This window comes from Archocentrus centrarchus, chromosome 21 (assembly GCF_007364275.1).
Source record: "Archocentrus centrarchus isolate MPI-CPG fArcCen1 chromosome 21, fArcCen1, whole genome shotgun sequence".
Taxonomy (NCBI): domain Eukaryota; kingdom Metazoa; phylum Chordata; class Actinopteri; order Cichliformes; family Cichlidae; genus Archocentrus; species Archocentrus centrarchus.
In genome coordinates, this window is record NC_044366.1 from 28,743,685 (window position 1) to 28,763,122 (window position 19,438).

Here is a 19,438-nt window from a genome sequence, read left to right on the forward strand (position 1 = left end):
AATCAATCCCAAATCAGTGTTGGTGAAATTCTGTTCATGGAAACATGTTTCTTTGTTTCCAGTGAATTTATGCAGTGATGTGGCTGTTGAGAAAACAGCTGATCCCTTCAGTGAGACACTTGGCATTACTAAGCTGATCTTTGTTATACTTTATTTTTTAGAAAAAGTGCTGCTTTTTAAGGCAAATCCAGACTTTTGTCTTCTCACAATAAACTCTGTATCCCTGAAGGCATCTGTGTTTGTCCTGCTTAATACAATGATTAAATATATTAAACCACAGAACAGCTATATTTGAATGTTTCATGCTAAACTCATAAATGTTTGTAACTGAAACTGCTATATGGGACATTTCATGTAAAATCAACCAGTGTCTCCGACCTGACTGCTGCAGAAACTGCTGATATTTACAACAACTTTGGTTATTTCACAAAGTTTACCTTCATATTATGATTTTTTTGTTTGCCGGATTTACAGACCCTGGAAGTACTTGTTGGATGTTCTCCAGCAAGTAACAGAAGGTCTGGAACATCATTCAATCTTTATTTGTAGATGTACGTATATGCGTGTGTGTGTGTGTGTGTGTGTGTGTGTGTGTACACACACACACACACACACACACACACACACACACACACACACACACACAGTGGGTATAGAAAATATTCAGACCCGTTTAAATTTTTCACTCTTTGTTTCATTGCAGCCATTTGCTAAAATCAAAGTTCATTTTATTTCTCATTAATGTACACTCAGCACCCCATCTTGATAGAAAAAAAACAGAAATGTAGAAATTTTTGCAACTTTATTAAAAAAGAAAAACTGAAGTATCACACGGTCATAAGTATTCAGACCCTTTCCTGTGACACTCATATTTAACTCACATGCTGTCCATTTCTTCTGATCCTCCTTGAGATGGTTCTACTCCTTCATTGGAGTCCAGCTGTGTTTAATTAAACTGATTGGACTTGATTAGAAAAGGCACACACCTGTCTATATAAGACCTCACAGCTCACAGTGCATGTCAGAGCAAGTGAGAATCATGAGGTCGAAGGAACTGCCCGAGGAGCTCAGAGACAGAATTGTGGCGAGGCACAGATCTGGCCAAGGTTACGAAAGAATTTCTGCAGCACTCAAGGTTCCTAAGCGCACAGCGGCCTCCATAATCCTTAAATGGAAGAAGTTTGGGACGACCAGAACTCTTCCTAGACCTGGCCGTCCAGCCAAACTGAGCAATCGTGGGAGAAGAGCCTTGGTGAGAGAGGTAAAGAAGAACCCAAAGATCACTGTGGCTGAGCTCCAGAGATGCAGTAGAGAGATGAGAGAAAATTCCACAAAGTCAACCATCACTGCAGCCCTCCACCAGTCGGGGCTTTACGGCAGAGTGGCCCAACAGAAGCCTCTCCTCAGTGCAAGATATATGAAAGCCTGCATAGAGTTTGCCAGAAAACACATGAAGGACTCCCAGACTATGAGAAATAAGATTCTCTGGTCTGATGAGATGAAGATTGAACTTTCTGGCATTAGTTCTAAGTGGTATGTGTGGAGAACACCAGGCACTGCTCATCACCTGCCCAATACAATCCCAACAAAGAAACATGGTGGTGGCAGCATCATGCTGTGAAGAAGAAGAAGAAGAAGAAGAAGAAGAAACAGCCTTTATTGTCCCACAGAGGGGAAATTTGGGTGTAACAGCAGCCTGTGGGGGTGTTTTTCAGCTGCAGGAACAGTACGACTGGTTGCAATTGAAGGAAAGATGAATGCGGCCAAGTACAGAGATATCCTGGAAGAAAACCTCTTCCAGAGTGCTCACAACGTCAGAGTGGGCCGAAGGTTCACCTTCCAACAAGACAATGACCCTAAGCACACAGCTAAAATAACAAAAGAGTGGCTTAGGAACAACTCTGTGACCATTCTTGACTGGCCTAGCCAGAGCCCTGACCTAAACCCAATTGAGCATCTCTAGAGAGACCTGAAAATGGCTGTTCACCAACGTTCACAGAACTGGAGAGAATTTGCAAGGAAGAATGGCAGAGGATCCCCAAATCCAGGTGTGAAAAACTTGTTGCATCATTCCCAAGAAGACTCATGGCTGTAAGAGCTCAACAGGGTGTTTCTACTCAATATTGAGCAAAAGGTCTGAATACTTATGACCATGTGATATTTCAGTTTTTCTTTTTTAATAAATTTGCAACGTCTTTATTTCTATTTTCTGTCAAGATGGGGTGCTGAGTGTACATTAATGAGAAATAAAATGAACATTTTTGATTTTAGCAAATGGCTGAGATGAAACAATGAGTGAAAAATTTAAACGGGTCTGAATACTTTCCGTACCCTGTGTTACGGCCCTGGCCGGGCCTGCTGTGGCTTCCTGGCCCACTGGGTGTGGCTTGTGCTCTCCAGCCTTGGGTGCCACCCCTTTTGGAACAGCTGACCCAACTCAGCAATCAAGCTGGGGTACTTAAGGCCAGAGAGAAGAGAGATCCAGGGCCAGTGATTGCCAGAGTCTGCCTTTGTGTCACAACTTGTGAACTGTGTGTTACTGCAGCTGCTTACTCCTGCTCAGTGGAGGGGAGGGTGGTGTTTTGTTTTGGTGCGTGAGGCCTCTTGCCTTAGGTGGTTGTTTTACATTTGTTGAATAACTCCTGTGATTTCTTTTCCTTTGTTTGAAGGTAAGAGTGGTGTGTCCGTCTCTTTTTGTTATACTCTTAATAAAAATCTGTTATTTTACCAATTTTGCTTATGTCTCCTTTTGTCAACCCGGTCACTTTTTGTTACTTCCCCCGAACCTCCTAGAGTTTTTAGGGGGAACGTAACACCTGTGTGTGTGTGTGTGTGTATATATATATATTTTTTTTTTTTCACCACAATTTTTGCTGTGCAGACCAATCAAGTTCTTCCACACCAAACTCACTCGTCCATGTCTTTATGGACCTGCTTTGTGCACTGGTGTGCAGTCATGTTGGAACAGGAAGGGCCAAACTGTTCCCACAAAGTTGGGAGCATGAAATTGTCCAAAATGTCTTGGTATGTTGAAGAATTAAGAATTACTTTCACTGCAACTAAAAGGCTGAGCTCAACTCCTGATTGGACTGCTGCTCTGCCACTGCAGGATTGCACCTAAGACACCTGACACACTAAGGCAGCTGAACGGTCCTCGCTACGAAACCATGTTTGATTACATATTCTTTTAAATTGGTATACATTTTTATCACTGAAAATATTACAAATTTGAATTCATCTAAGTCGCACGAATCATCAGTTTGTTGGAGTTTCTGTATGGTTTTTATTTTTGCGTCATTTAGCTCGTCTTTGGAGCCATTTAGCACACCCATGTGGTTATTTTGCACCTCTGTGGTGATTTCATGTCTTTGTTTTATGTGGAAGGTCATTTTTTGTGTGTTCATGTTTTGTAGTTTTTTATGCTCCTCCATTTGGCTGGTTTGCCTCCTTGTTTAGTGCCTTTGGTGCTGTCTGCCTGGCTGTATTGTGTCTCTTTATACTTTTGAAATGTTTGCAGTAATCTGAATTCATTTTTCTGTGTTTGCTTTAACTTTGTGTCATTTTGGGTTAGTTTAACGTCTTTAGTTTAGCCTAGTTTCTGCTTTTGTTCCATGACTGCATCCTCATCAGTCAGGGATCCTTTATGCTGAAGGTCCATTCAGGTGTCCGTCACTGGGTTTACATGCACTTAAGTAATCAGGTTACAGCCAGCTTTCATATAATCGAGACTCCTCAAACCAAAGTCCAGCATGAAGCTCATTACTAAAGTTTCCAAGGAATTTGTAACGTTCCAGTTGGTCAACTAACATCAAAAGGTGTCAGTCTGATCTAATTTTGCAGAGAACTGAATCCAAAGGTTTAAGAGCACATCACTGGGTGTCTGTGCAACTAAGTTACTGTGTATCTGATTTCTGCTGGAACCAGGTTATTTGCAGTGATTTGGTTACTTAAGTGCTTGAAAAAAAGTCTTCAGCAGGTAGAGCAGCATCGTCCCTCCTTTTTAAAAATGTCACATTTCGGTACATGGGTGGCTTAGTAGTAAAGCCGGCGACCACATACACATGCCGCGTTGCGGTGCGGGCTGCGTGGGTTCGCATCCCGACCCGTCGCCAATTTGCCCGCGTGTCTTCCCCTGTATCTTTCCCCCAAAAGCTGCTGTGGCCAAAAACGCAAAAAAAAAAAAAAAAAAGTCACAATTCATGTCTTTGGACTGAAGAGAGCAACTGGACACTTAGTTTTTTTCAGTGGAAGCCTGATGGACTCACTCCGGTTTCTATTTCACAACTTTACTTCATGCTGCTTCATCAGTCCTTTTATTCCTCTTTACATCACAGTGACTGAAGAGGGACATCTGTCTATTTTAGCTGACTCACTGATCATCTGTGGTGCAAACATTTCAAAATCATGATGAACTGTCGATCAATCAACAACAGTACAGTGGTGCAAACTGACCCCCCCCCCACTGGACGCCTGGTTGTTGTATTAAAAACTCTGAAGTTTATGTAAAATAATTGTTTCTAAGCTACAAATACTTTTATTTCTTAACTCCTTAAAGATAAAAAAATGATCATTTTTGTCATATTTTATCCAACATCAAAGACAAATGTCTTTATGTACTGTACTACACTATTACTTGTTTAATGAGCCAATTTTCATGTTATTTCACAGAAACATTACATATGTCCATCTCTCTATACAACTACAGAAATGCAAATTACTTACAGGTCCACGAAGAACTATTTACAGTCAAGATACAAACCATATAAAGGATGTTTTCTCTGAGAGTTCATTTGTTGGGATTCGTCTTATAATGCTTGTTTTTTTTGTTTGAATTTATAGGAGCTTAAGCAGCTGTCAGAGATTAATATCTCTGTAGCTTTTGTGTGTCCAGATTAGATTCGCGCCAGAGGTTGGACCACCTTTAGATGTGTGTGATCAGTTTGTACACAGAGGTGTTCCTGTCTCCTCTCACATGCTTCAGCCTCTTGAGCTCTGTAAGACAGAGGATGTATATAGGGGCCTTGGTTCCGACACCGATGATCCTCCTCAGCTTCTCCATCTGAAACTCTGTTGTTTCTCCTGCAGAGGGCACCACAGAACAGATTAGAGAAACGAGATCGCTTGTTCATGACTGTGCTGTAATGCTGCATTTGTAAAAATCAGGTTGCTGAAATGTTTCATGGGCTTAAACTGAAGGAAATCCATTTAGCGTGGGTGCTGTCTTGGCTGGGTTTTTGAATGACGATCGTGACGACACATGTTAAAAAGATAAAAACAGGCAAAGAAACAAACTGACTGTACTGCTAACGATAAAGCTGAACAGCCTGCTGTTAGCAGCAAAATCAGAAATAAAAACAAACATTATTTACATTCCAAATATCATCACTGAGTATAAAACCATTATCAGTAGGCACAGCAGTGGGTTTAGCCATTATGTGACTGCATGTAATCTGAAAATAATAAAATTATGTAGATCTATTCAGCTGGGACCCGATATGCTAATTTAAAGGTTGACATGTTCATTCTTGGACTACATTACGTTAATTTTGCATGTTTCACAGCTTTAAATAATCATTAAATAATCATCTTATCGTGGGCCTCTGTGCATTCATCCACTGAAACGAGCAGTTTTATCTCCTCTCCCATGCTCCTCACAAACAGAGCTATGTGCCTTAGATGAGCATATTAAAAGGTATTACCTGATAAAAAACATATTGTTGGTCATAAATTGAGCATTTAGAGCAGTTTGAAGCCTGAGCTTTCTGCTTACAGGGATTACATGCACATCCACTGACATCATGATTTGAAACTCTGGCCATGTTTCAAGTGAACTCTACTATTGTACTGTATGCATACGACAAAAAGGAAAAGCATAACAGGTTGGTTTAATAGATATTAAGTGTGATTTTGCTGAACTGGCACAATTTTCCAAGGTAACTGTTACACTCAAAAAAAGATATTACTTATAGTAGTTATATTAGTTATTGCTATGCTGTTAAATGAGTTTGTGACTGATCAGGTGCTTCCCTGATGGTATTATGTGTTTAAAAGTTTAGCACAGTGCAGTTGGTTCTTGCTGCTATCAGGAACAATGTGACCACTTTGAAAGATTTATGAATCCAAATTTCTTGTTAATCCCCTTTGGGGTTGCATCAGGAAGGGCATCGAGCGTGAAACTCTGCCAAATCCAACAGGTAGAGCTACGCGCTGTGGCGACTCCTTGTGACAAAGTCAGCTTTTATGAAAGTAGCTTGTGTGAATCCAGATTTTGTTACTTTAGTACAGGAGTGCCCAATACGCCGATCGCGATCTACTGGTCGATCACAGGACGAGTGCAGGTAGATCGCACGGAACCCCAAGTGGAGTTGGGGGAAAAATGTAGATCGCACGGCATTAAGAGTAGAAGATGGATGATAAACTATCATCCATCTGTTTCTTTACCACCCTACACACGCGCATTTAACCACGCTAGCTTTGCTAGTAGCTCGTGAGCTGAAAAAGTGTGGGCACCCCTGCTTTAATCCATTATTTGAACCCCTCGTGCATGTAAATAAAACACATGATCTCCACTGATTCCCAAGGAAAATATCCCTAACACAGACCCAATGCAAATAGCAACCTCTGCTGTTAATCATCAGTCCAAAACTAATGAAGAATGACAGCGTTATTTACATAGCCTTTTCCAACATAACAGTGAGCCCTGCCTTTTTAGACACCAAGAGCTCCTCAGATTTAATGAGGAAACCTGTGGAAGTCCAGTTCAACCGTAGTAATCAAATCCAAATCCGGCTGGGCAAAAGTGAACTCTGCTGCATTCATGTGAAAACTGAAAATGCCAAACCAGCAGGATCATTTTTTTCCCAAGTTTGCAGCACAACTAAACAACATTACGTGTGATCGGGGCCCTATTCCAGGAAGCAGGTTCGACAAACGGAGTTTAAAATAAAAGCTGAGTTGATCAACGAGGTTCCCGTTTCAGAACAGCTGATCTGAGTTAGTTCAATTAACGCCGAGTCCACCTGGAGTTAGCGTGAGTCAGAAAAGAAAGCCATCATCAATGGAGCTCCTAGACCAGGATTCACCATGGCAACGGGTAAATAAAGAGCAGAGCCTCCATTTTTACCCAGTAGATTGAGGAATAGTAATGTAGGACACTTTTAGATAGAAACCTATTTAATCAATAACTGTATTCATCTGTGACACCAAGCGTATTGTAGCACTGACCTCGATACTCTGCTATGAAACTGTTGATGTTGTGGACTGCTTGGTTGAGGCCGTACAGGCTCATCTGCCTCAGGTAGCTCGGTAAACTCTGGAACTCGCTCTCCGATACCTCCGACAGGCTCGCAGCTCTGGGAGAGGAACAGATGGACGGTGACATGTTACAATGAAAATCTTGAAAGAAAGACTACAGGATGCATCATGTAAGATCAGAGTGAAATCCAGAAATTAACACCACTCATCAGAAGAGGCAGAAATAACCAACACAATAGCCTGACCTGCAACTTAAGAATGGACACACAATAAAAGCTACTAATTACTAGTGGTCAGACCTTGCCACCCTTATCTATATCCCTTCTTTCCCTTACTAGAAGCAATTTTGTTTACCTGTGTCTCTCTTTTTCAGGCTTAACGTGTGGGTGTTTAGTTGTCATGGTTGTCTTCTTCAACTGAGCCTGGGACACGAGCTACAAAATAGGAGAGAAGATGATGAGAGGAAATTTAATAAAGTTTGGTTTTAGATTCTGGATAACATGTCAACAAATGCTTCTATAAAACCAAAGGTCCCTTAGAAAGTGGGGGCAAGGATCTATCTAAAAAGGGAGTGTCAGCAAACCTACAGGGTTCAGATGCATGTTTTTATGGGAATAAGCGAGACTAACCTTACAGATGTCCTGAGTGACAGAGCTCAGGTCTGGCATCTCTGGGGTGGTGGGCTCTTGGTAGTGCATCCTTATATGAGGTGTCCCCAAGCTGAACTCCTGGGTGGGTCCATCCAGCTCCAGACTGCTGACAGTGGGCTGCTTAGCTAACTTTTCTTTCTCACTAATCTTCAGCATTTTTGCATTACTCTAAACAGGTTAAAAAAAAAAAAAAAAAAGTCAGGAAAACTTTAATCATCAAGACAAAAGTTCATTTACTACATTTTCTAAATTTTGAAAAAAATCTCTCATCTGGGCACAGGAGTGAAAAATCAAATGGAAAATGACAAATAGCTCATTTTTGATTTGATGTGAAACAATAGGTTATTGCTAGTAAAATATTTACTTTAGATTTCTCTAATTTGTCGTTCTTATTACATTTGTCTAAGTTACTTTTTGTGCTGAAACCCAAAATAAAAAAAATACATTTGATATATTATGATGGACAGAAGACATCGGTTTCAGAGCTATACAAAGTTACCCCCCCCCAAAAAAAGAGTTAATTTTAACATAAAACTGTCAGTGTCATCTGTGGCTAAAAGTAAACGCTTCCCTGCACGTCTTACAGTTTGCAAAGAATTTCCCAAAGCAGACTCCAGGTTTGGCATCTCTGGCATCTGCTTGTCCTCCAAGCCTGTGATGGATATATCGGGCACATCATATTCCCAGGTGCGTTTGAACCCAGCTGCCTTGTTACAAGGTGGTGTTGGAAGATTGAAGGTGTGGCTGTCATTAACTGTTTGCGTAATGGATGGATCAGGTTGCTGTGTGCTCTAAAAACAAACAAACAAACCCCCAAATGGTGATGGGAAATCAAAATGTCAGAAATATCAATACAATTTTCTACACACACTCTTTTGTTTTATTTTAATACCTTTTGGGTGCTGACCAGTCGGTTCACATACGGGGTTTTAAATGCTGGGACTTCAGGGGTGGTAGGCAGGTTGCCAGGACAACAGGGAGATTCTGGGTCAGCAGTGTCTTGTGCAGCTGGGGAGCAGTGACCGTTTGTTTTTTTGATCTTGAACCCCGGGGTACAAAACACAGGCGGCTCTGGTGACTCCAACTTTTCACCTGAAGGCAATCAGAACAATGTCACGCAGGCGGATACTTAAACCCGCTTCACTTCGGCATTTTCTCGCAGCAGCCTGGCGGTGTTTTTCTAAATGTGTTGGTTCAAACACATTGGTTCACTAACAAGCTTCTGATCTAAATAATATTCTCAAATGACATTTTTAAAAGTGAGCAAGCAATATTACAGATAGAAAAGTGGTGCACTGACAAAGGGCTAAGCTGTGTAATGAAACAAATGTACTTGAAGCTGCTCATCTTCTTCACTTATTTTCCATCAGGAAGTTCCAAAGATCGTTTTGGTCAGTGTTTTTGCTTCTTTTGGATGTCTGAACTTTACTGAACACAATGTTCAGATTTTGAAGCAAGAAGACTGTTCTATCATTTTTCTGCTCTAAGTAGTGACATAATCCAATCCTCAAAACCTCAAATACTGGGGATCTTGTATCAAGTAATTAAACTTTAGACATTAAAAACATAAGCATTTTGAAACATTCTGCATCCTCCACGGTGATGTGAGAGACGTCAAGTCACACATAGAACAATTGTTTCAAATTATTGCTGCTAGAAGATGGGTCTACAAGCTACTGAAACATGGGGTGTGCTTAGTTTTTCTCATGACTCCTGAGAAAACGCTTTTCCATGAGTGTAGAAAACAGCCTCTGTGTGGGTGCAGAAGAGCTTTGGGGAATAACAGTTTCATACCTTTTGTCTGTAAACTCTCCAATATAGTGTTTACTGCTGGTTCAGTTGTATCTTGTGATGGCCTGTTGAAGAAGATGACATTAATAAAGCAGCAAAAAGCAGTTATTAAGTCTTGAAAGACCCTCAGAACTAACTCTACAAACCCTATTTGTTGCCAGCACAGGTCATTATAGTTCACATACTCTAAATTACTCTGTGTTCATTACGCTCTACCTTTGCGGCTTCTCAGCCTTCTTCTTGAACAGATTCATGGTGAAGTCATTGTTCAGACACATAGTGTGCTCTGTGATGCCAAAGTCATGCATCTGGGGCGTCTGGAGCTCATAGTCATCCATTTGCAGGGCACATTTGGGGGTAATGGGCATGGGTGATGGTGCAGATGCTTTGAATGGGGGGTGAGGGAGGTTCATTTTGGACATTGGGGGAACTTCTGAGCACCACCCCCCCCCAGCCAGAGCTCTCTTCAGCTGCAGATCAGATAGGCCGAAGTCAGAGAGCTGCGGGGTTCGCAGCATGTCGATGTTGGGCAGCTCTGGTTTTGGAGGCATTGAGGAAGGATTTTTGACACTCTCTTCCTCCTCGTTTTCCTCTTCTCCTCCCGAGTTAGTTTCATCCTCATCTTCTACTTCATCTTCAGCCTCCTCTTCCTGATCTTTAGGCTCTTTATAAGAAAAAGTCACAGTAAAAACGCAATGAGCACATGTTTCTGTCATTTTAATAAACCTCATTACAGACATAATTACTGGTGATATACAGTCATTACTTACTGGTTGACCTCTGGCTGTCAGAGGGAGCTTGGTAACCATAGTTCTTCCAGTGTCTCTTCAGTGACTCAATGTCTTTAGAGACCCTCTGCTCCATCACTCTACAGGCCTTAATGAAGTTGCTCACCTCATTATTCTGTGCTTTCTGCTGAGCCAGCTGATCCTGGATCTGCCCCTACCCAAGAATAGACCAGAAGTGATCAGCACCCAGCACTCAAAAATGAACGTCCCACCAAATTTACAATAATAGTCTTCATAAATTGGATATGTGCTCTAAAGATGCTGAAACAACATGCAGATGAATAATAACTAGACACCATTTCAGAGAGACACTGCACTTACTCCAGTGTGTGTTTTTGTATATATTTACCTCACAAAAGATCTTACATCATGAAACAAGTCACCTTCACACATCAGAATTGTATTGATTATTTTACTTTACCCTTTTAATGACCTCACTCTTCATTTATCTTGCTCCTTTGTCTCTAAGTTGGGAACCACTGTACAAAAAGTTAAAATGACTGACAAAAATTAATCTGATCAGCCACAGCTCTACAGCACTCCAGACCAAGTACTGGCACTTTAAGCAACATGTACTTAAAATATTTAAAGTAAGAGTTTGAGGACTTTTATATGCATATGGATACTTTTACGAATTTAACTTACAGGAACGTGTCCACATTTGTAAAAAAAACCGACTGACAAAAACAACGTCAAGAAACTGAACACTAACGTTGTCTGTGTTCTAGCTGCTGGTAATATGTTGCATTATCCCTGTGTTGTTTGTGTACATGCCACCACCTTTAGATGACATTAAAAACAGTCTGCTGTGGTGACTTTTACCTTCAGATTCCCGACGTCGCAGTTCAGTTCATGATACGCACGCATCGGTCTGGCTGTCTTTTCTAAAATCGGAAACAATTCATATTGACATTTGAAGGTTGGGTGACTTCATTATACGTGCTTTGACAAACAGAATGGCCTGCAGGCCCGCTTATCAGGGGGTTTCTCACCGGTGTCGCCGTCGCTGTTGCGATTTTCAAAGGCGAGCTGGAGGCTGGAAGTTTCCGACTCAAGAGTCACTGCAAGTTTTTTCAGCTTGCTGAAAAAGTGCGTAGTCGAGTTCATTTTCAGGTAAGCGTTCGGGACAAGCAAAATTAATTATTTTTAATCGACGTCAGACCTCCAAACGCCGACTGTTTGCCGTTTCTGCAACAGTTAAAAAAAAAAAAAAAAAACAGAAAAAAAAAAGAGATTAAATTTTGGCGCCTCTTCCGGTATTAAGCGGAAGTATCTTCTTCTTGGGTTTTATTCGCTCGGAGTTCAAACGCTTTTATTTGCGCCCCCTATGTTGACAGTTGGAATAGTTCTAGTTTTGCCAATTTAGCGACTTTGCCGCTAAATTTAGCCACTTTTCAGAGTGGGATTCAGCAGGTGGGGGGTCCTTAGATCGGTTGCAGTTACTCCATGTGGGGAAAAGAATCCCAGCTCACCATAACTTTTATTGTGAGCTCCAGTAGATTTTCTTTGTGTACAGGCTGTGATTAGCTGCTGCTGCTCTGAGGTTTACTGCTCTTTGTGGATTTACACGTTTAAATTATACAATATACTTATATACTTACATATAATTATTATATTGTATACATTAAATATACAAGAAATTCTGGAGGTTATAGCAGACGTGCCGTGGCAGTTGTTTGACTTGAAACAACTTTTTTCTCAAAATAGTATTTCGACTTTTTTCTCGAAATTTTGTCGTTATTCTCAAAATGCATGATTTATTTATTTTTTCTCAATGTGGTCCTAATACTCTGTCATATATATTATTGTGAATAGTCTGCAGTAGTATATTCCAGGATAAACTGAAAGCGATCGGTGCTCCTGTGTGAGCTAATGCTCCAGGTCCATACTAACACATTCAATAGGTGTCGCTTCCTGTGACATTTGCCTCTATTTTAGATTGAGATGTCAATATTGTTTGGCTCCATATGCCTCAGAAATAACCCAGACAAGAGGTCAAATAGTGAGTCCGTGCAGCCAGGAGATGGAGCTGTATAGACCTAGTGAAACTGAACCCAGGAAAACACTGATGGTTAGAGGATCTCATGTTTGCTTCCATATCCTGGATCTGCACTGAATAATAAACACAAGAAAAAAAATTAACATGTTCAGTTTATACAGAAATTGCTATGGGAAAATTTACTGCTTGACAGTAAGACCAGTCATGAGGATTTTGCTGTCTTCCAGTACATATGTATGCATTTGAAAATGTAAAATGTAAATCCAGCTTTACATTTATTCGTATGCATCAGTTTTCAAGTTCAAAAAGAGGATTGAAGGTGGAAGGTGCTTATCAGATGTGCTGATTGTTCAAGGGAATGTATAAATAGCACACTGTGAAGGTCAGTGCAAACCTGCATGCCAAACAAGTGAGGTGAGGTGTAAGAAGAACCAGAAGGTTTGAGTTTTGGTCTGGTAAATGTGTTGCCGCAATGATTTACACCAACTTCCATCATTTCTAAACGGGAACTGTTCCTTTTCTCCTTAGAGTGCAGCTCAGGAGTCATGACGATGTTTGGAAAGGTTTTGGAGCCAGTGAGCTACATGCAGACTGTGAGGTGGGTTTTAACTCTTAAACATGATCACCCAGATTATATCCATGTCTATCTATCTATCTATCTATCTATCTATCTATCTATCTATCTATCTATCTATCTATCTATCTATCTATCTATCTATCTTTTTTTTTTTTTAATTAGCCAGAAGTGTCTTTACTTGCTTGTTGTGCACAGGGTCCTGGTGCAGGGCATCTGTTCCTATCTAGGTGGCAGTGCTACACCAGAGGAGACTGAGATGGCCAAGAAGAACCTGGACCACATCGATCAAGAGCTGGGAGCATCGAGCTCTGGTCTGCTGAAGGACCAGGAGGTCCGCCAGCTGGAGGATGACCTGACTGTGGTGTACTACCAGCTGGGCACTGCGGTGAGAAAGCTCTAAAATCTACACACACACATAGTACATACACACTACACATAATTATGTTTGCAAGGTTATGTAATATAAGCTTAATAAGTGATGAGAAATCTAGAAAAGAAACTTTAAAAATATACAAGCAGGTATCTAATGTTAGTTGTACAGTTAATCAGTTTGTGCATCTAACATTTTTATGTTATGTAGCTAAAATGAACAACTGGAAGATCACGCCTCAGTTTCTGGGGCATGAACTTATTTATTTAATTTATCTTTATTTACCGTTTCCTTACAGGCAAATGAATAAATACATTAATATAAAAAACATACACAGACTAAATATTCCATGTTAAAATCAAACAAAATTAAAATAGAGCAAAAAAGAAATGCTATTGTAGCCGTGACTGCATCTGAAGTCATCATTCTGAGTGCGTTATGTAAAAACATGTGACCAGATGTATCATTAAAGCAGCTGCTCATTTCAACTGACTCGTATTAACAGTCTTACACCTTTTTTTTCTCTTTAATTATTCCAGCAGCTAAATATAGCATCCGCGTTATATCATTAGTTTTTCAGGTATTTGAATTTGGCGCTGGTGGTGGGGAGGGTGGGGGGTGGGGTGGATGAAGAAAACACAGCCAGTAAATGAATTTGTGGAAATGGTTTCTGGGTGACTGGTTATATTTGGAGTGAGTGGATGAATGTGGCTCTTCATCAGCTAAAAGCCACCAAATGTGAGTGCAAACACCTAAAATTACAGACAAAAAAAAAGAAAGAGGTCATTTCAAACTGTTTGGAAGTCTTCTTGCTCTTCTCCCTTTTTAAAAAACTGAAATGACTACAAAGAGAAACATGCATAACTCAAAGTTATTTTGTGTGTCTATTTGTATGTTTTTGAGAACTTTATCTGTCCATGTCAGGTTTTTACTGACATTATTTCAAACTAAAGGAAAATTTCATGCTTTTAATTATGGCCTGTAGTACACTGAAGTATAAAGTTTATTAATGTCAAGAACCACAGCTTTTTAAATGCACCCTATCTCTGAGTCAGCACGCCATCTCTTCTTGTTTCAGGTGAGGGCCCAGTCAGACTTCACCAAGAAGGAGACGGAGGTGTTCCTGCAGTATGTGCAGGACTACCGGCTGGAGAGGCAGCTAACGGCGCTCTACAATCGTCTGACGGGAATGTCGGCACTGGCAGACCAGCCCCCACTGCTGGAGGAGCTCATCCTGAGCCGGAAGCCCAAACGCTGGGAGCTCAGCGAGTTCTGCGTCAAGGTTAGTGAATGCGTGCTGCTTGTTGTGGAGGGGTGGTGCATGGAGTGGGGGGGTCTTTGTGATTAACTCATTTCCCTGTAGGGGGTCATTAAAGTTTCATTTTCTCTTATTTTACTTTCATTACACACAGGCACGCATGCCTGAGGTGACACAGCAATCTTATGCACAAATGCACACGCACATTTTATCTTTGTGGGGACCTTCACTTACATAATGCATTATCTGGTCCCATGACCAAACATAAACATGCTTCTAACCTTAATCCCAGAATACTTCAAACAGCTCGCTGAAGGACAGTCTGAAAAAAAAAAATTAAAAACGGACTTTTTAAGTCACTTTTTAAAAATATCCTCCCTTCCAAGGTCTAAAGCACAGTTTTGTGCATTCACATACAAACCAAGAGAAAGAAAAATGACAGAAATAATAATGTAAAAAAAAACCCCTGGAACTTCATCATATCAGATCCAAAAATAAAGAATCAGTTTCAGATGCAGTAACATAAATAATAGCACAAATATGTCCAATTCCCCTTAGAACAAGTCATGGGAAACATGCAGAAAAGGAAAATGCAGCAAGAAGCACATCTGTGCAGGATTAACTATTAGTTTTCATACCAAAAAAAAAAAGACAAATGTGGGGGGAAAAGCACTGAGGTCCTGTGGGGAATGAAGCATGCTGCATCTGTCTTCTTGCTATGAAAATAAACTGAATGCTTAATCTGCGGAGCTGTGACCTTGTGTTGTCTTTCTTGTGAGCTGAGTTGGCAAATTCCATTTCGCCTGTGCTGGGAACAAATGATGGATGAACAGCTCAGGCTTTCAAACTAAAATTAAAAAGCTTGTCAAGAAACTGAAATGTTACAGTGTTTTAGCAGCATCAAATCCCCTTTGTGCATAGCAGAGTTCCCTTTTCTATTTCTTACATTTAAAAGTGATTCGATGGTCACTGTGGGTCCTTCGGTCCATCTGTCATTCCCCTTGGCAAGACACACAGAGCCAGGCTGCGACATAATGACTGTCCACTCGTAGAGGAAATGAATCTCCCCGCAGTCACAGGCTTGTTTGTTATATAAAAGCAGTTAGATGATTATCTTTAAACCATAATTGTAGAGATGGTCTGTGTGGAGTCACCACTGACCTCCTTGTTTCAGGAAGTTTCAGGACTTTGCACTGCGTTTGTCCATTCAGAACAGTTGTTTTAATCAATCCTCACTGCAGTGAAGAGAAGAGTTTCCATCCTAGAAACTCAAATCAGTCCAGAGTCCACTTATTAAAGGGCTTAAGTGTGTGAGGGAGCCAGCCTCGGTGGATTAGCCTTAATGCTGAAGCAATTTCTGCCTGGAAATGGTGCTGAACGTGTGATTTTTTTTTTTGCGCATGGCTCTTTTCAAGGACTGATTTGCACTAATACACTTACATAAAAGCACAGTGCGTTCACTGATGTGAAATGATACTTGCAAAATTTGCTGTCATGGTGCGGTTTAAGTGAATAATAAAGTAAAATGAACAATTAAAAATAAGAAGCCATAGCTCATCTTACACGCAGTGTGTAGCAGCAGGGTTTACTTTGAACTAACTATCAAAGTCACGGCTGTAAATCATGCGTCCAGACTGAAGAGCCTGACCTTGTTAATCAAAGAAACCACAGCCATGTTTTTCTTTTAACCTTGAGGGACTTATCACGGATAAACATGTTTCAGGTGATAAGTTAATCTGCCATGATTATTTTTCTGCTGGTGTAACAAGAACAAAGGCGATGTTATTTTGTCCTAAATCACACAAAATCGTAAGTCTACATGTGCTAAAATGAATAACCCAAAACTAAAATAATGATGCTTTTATTATAATGATCATTTTTATATTTGAATGTTCTGTACTGTCAGTAAAAGAGCCTGACTCACGTTGGATAGCCACACAGTGCTTCAAGGTTTCTGGCATCAGCACGTTTTATTTTGAGGAAAGAAGCTCAGACAGTTTCACGTGGCCGAGTTGTTCTCTTCAGATTAGGAGAATGAACCAAAACAGCCTCTGTTCTGCTGCGATGAGATTTCTAAACATTTTTATGGCTGTGTTGTTAAATAGAAAAACACAGATTTGTTGGCTTAGGCCTACTTATAAAGATAAGACAAGTTAAAGGTGTGCTAGCAGTGATTTTAATATGGACTATACCTGCTATATAAGCTGACATTCAAAAAATGCTCACTAAAGGATTTATGGGTAACCACACTCTTCCTTTTCTCCTCTTTCTTCTCGCAGATAAATTTTGTCCTGGGCACTGGTCTGCTCTGCCTCCTCACGCAGGCTTCCCTGACAGGCAGAGACCAGGCTCTCCTGATCAAGAGCTGGTCTGACCGTATGGGTGCCCTCTACAGGAAAATGAAAAACACAGGAGGTCGCTGCTTAGGCTACTTCCTGGAGCAGGCGGAAGAGGATATACGGCAGCAGCTGCATGAGGCCGTGCAAAACCGATCACCCCCAGATGAGGCGGCGGCGAGCATCCTGAAGACCCTGGAGAAGAATTACGATTGGTTGCACTGGGCTGTGATGCTCCACCCTGCTGTGGCACCCAGAGAAGACGAGAATGAGGAAGGGGACCAAGGCGAAAATGAAGGTGTAGTTACAGAAGAACAGCCCAGCAATTTGCTCTCTGTGGCATCTGAAGCTCCTATCCCCCATGTGGTGGCATGCTACCGTGACACACCCACTTCGCTGGACAAAAGCCGCATCCACCAACTCATTGTGGACCTCGAATGGAAGATCCCCAACCCACCACCTGAGGTGTACACTTCCATTGAAGAGGACCCGGGCAGGGCTAGGCGCTACCTGGCTTCCCGCATGCTGAAGAAGCTGCAGGAGGGGTTGGGGTCTGGCGTGGCTGTCCATGTGGTGCCGGGCAGGATGGAGATGAAATGTAACTTCCCTTCAGCCTCCTACTACCTCTACGAGTACAAACACCGGCTGGCCTCAGGCACTGTGTGTGTGTTTGGATGAAAGAGAGATGATCTGCTGTTCTCATGCACATGTTTCAGTATTACACTACACTATCAGCTTTCACAGTGGCAGCAGGATGTACTGTGTAGTACTGTGCCCAAATAAATACTATTTTAGAGAAAAACAACATACACGAGTGTTTGCCTTCCTTTACAGCTAAATTCTGGTTTATTAAAACTTGGGTTCCATCTAAAGCTGAGCTAAAACATTACAATCAGTCACATTCTCACAATGATTCTCCTTACAGTGATGTTCTGAGATATATTAGACAGTGAGTTCTCTCACAGTCTGTTGAATGTGGGAGAAATTATGCATGTGTAGACCTGAGAGCACCTCAGAAATACCAGGCAATCCATGAACTGGTGATAAAGGGTTGCCAGAAGTATTGGATCTGGTTGGCTCAATGGCAACTCCACCTTGCAACTTACAGGACTTTGAGGATGTGCCACAAAGTCCCAGATACCACAGGGTAGAACATAGCATATTAGATACACAATATTGCCAAAAGTATTTCCTTGTCTGCCTTCAAGACATATGAACTTGCGTGACATCCCATTCTTAATCCATAGAGTTTAATATGATGTGACAGGTTCAACTTTTCTGGGAAGGTTTTCCACAAGGTTCAGGAGTGTTTACAGGAATTTTTGACCATTCTTTCAGAAGCACATTTGTGAGGTCAGACACTGATGTTGGATGAGAAGGCCTGGCTCACAGGCTCTAACTCATCCCAAAGGTGTTCTATCAGGTTGAGGTCAGGACTCTGTGCAGGCCAGTCAAGTTTTTCCACACCAAACTTGCTCATCCATGTCTTTATGGACCTGCTTTGTGCACTGGTGTGCAGTCATGTTGGAGCAGGAAGGGGCCATCCTTCTTTACACTTGGCACAGTGCAGTCAGACAAGTGCCGTTCTCCTGGCAATCGCCGAGCCCAGACTCATCAGTTGGATTACCAGACGGAAATGTGTGACTTGTCACTCCGGAGAACACGTCTCCACTGTTCTAGAGTCCAGTGGCGACATGCTTTACACCACTGCTTCTGACACTTTTGTGATGTAAGGCTTGGGTGCAGCTGCTCGTCCATGGAAGCCCATTCTATGAAGCTCTCTACACACTGTTCTTGAGCTGATCTGAAGGCCACATGAAGTTTGGAGGTCTGTAGCGATTGACTCTGCAGAAAGTTGGCGACCTCTGTGGACTATGCACCTCAGCATCCACTGACCCCACTCTGTGATTTCACGTGGACTACCACTTCATGGCTGAGTTGCTGTCGTCCCCAGTTGCTTCCACTTTGTTATAATCCCACCAACAGCTGACTGTGGAATATTTAGTAGTGAGGAAATTTCACAGCTGGATTTGTTGAACAGGTATCATCCTATCACGGTACCACGCTGGAATTCACTGAGCTCCTGAGAGCGACCCATTCTTTCACAAATGTTTGTAGAAGCAGTCTGCATGCCTAGGTGCTTGGTTTATACACCTGTGGCCACGGAAGTGATTGGAACACCTGAATTCAATGATTTGGGTCTCCGAATACTTTTGGCAATATAGTGTATGTGATCATAATTTTTTAGCTCATCAATGTAAGCCATCCTTATTGACTGGAGGAAATCTGAGTTGGACTGCATTAACATTTTGCATTTATATGGTGGCCTGAGGAGCACGAAATTAGAAATTTTCCTTGCAAGACCAAAATTTTGCTTTGTCTATTAGTTTACAGCCAAATACCTGAAAAACTCAA

At 41.4% G+C, this 19,438-nt stretch overlaps 2 protein-coding genes across 4 annotated transcripts; one reads left to right on the top strand and one right to left on the bottom strand.

The window, feature by feature from the left end:
* Window positions 1-4,495: 4,495 nt before the first annotated feature.
* ska3 (spindle and kinetochore associated complex subunit 3) lies at window positions 4,496-11,672 on the bottom strand. Its single transcript, XM_030758330.1, has 11 exons — window positions 11,476-11,672; window positions 11,306-11,367; window positions 10,466-10,637; window positions 9,912-10,359; window positions 9,699-9,760; window positions 8,797-8,996; window positions 8,489-8,695; window positions 7,884-8,072; window positions 7,609-7,688; window positions 7,225-7,352; window positions 4,496-5,079 (listed from the first exon to the last, which is right to left on the bottom strand). The coding sequence occupies exons 1-11, from the start codon at window positions 11,588-11,590 to the stop codon at window positions 4,922-4,924; spliced, it is 1,821 nt and encodes a 606-aa protein (XP_030614190.1). The 5' UTR covers window positions 11,591-11,672; the 3' UTR covers window positions 4,496-4,921.
* On the top strand, window positions 11,267-17,828 carry LOC115800803 (uncharacterized). Of its 3 annotated transcripts, none has more exons than XM_030758331.1 (5): window positions 11,267-11,596; window positions 13,011-13,080; window positions 13,255-13,444; window positions 14,508-14,711; window positions 16,967-17,828. In XM_030758331.1, exons 2-5 carry the CDS (start codon window positions 13,028-13,030, stop codon window positions 17,699-17,701), a joined length of 1,182 nt encoding a protein of 393 aa, XP_030614191.1. In that variant the 5' UTR covers window positions 11,267-11,596; window positions 13,011-13,027; the 3' UTR covers window positions 17,702-17,828. The 3 variants fall into 3 exon arrangements, with proteins under 3 accessions (XP_030614191.1, XP_030614193.1, XP_030614192.1); XM_030758333.1 differs by lacking the exon at window positions 11,267-11,596 and adding an exon at window positions 11,847-11,968; XM_030758332.1 differs by lacking the exon at window positions 11,267-11,596 and adding an exon at window positions 12,769-12,896.
* The last annotated feature ends 1,610 nt before the right edge of the window (window positions 17,829-19,438 follow it).

Bases quoted from the DNA above. Each gene is read 5' to 3' on its own strand.
- ska3 (XM_030758330.1), bottom strand. From the start codon at position 11,590: ATGAACTCGACTACGCACTTTTTCAGCAAGCTGAAAAAACTTGCAGTG. The intron at 11,368-11,475 runs GTGAGAAACCCC...TTCCGATTTTAG, and splicing joins CAACAGCGACGGCGACACCG to AAAAGACAGCCAGACCGATG. The intron at 8,696-8,796 runs GTATTAAAATAA...GTTTGTTTTTAG, and splicing joins GACTGGTCAGCACCCAAAAG to AGCACACAGCAACCTGATCC.
- LOC115800803 (XM_030758331.1), top strand. From the start codon at position 13,028: ATGACGATGTTTGGAAAGGTTTTGGAGCCAGTGAGCTACATGCAGACT. The intron at 13,081-13,254 runs GTGGGTTTTAAC...TGTTGTGCACAG, and splicing joins AGCTACATGCAGACTGTGAG to GGTCCTGGTGCAGGGCATCT. The intron at 14,712-16,966 runs GTTAGTGAATGC...TTCTTCTCGCAG, and splicing joins TCAGCGAGTTCTGCGTCAAG to ATAAATTTTGTCCTGGGCAC.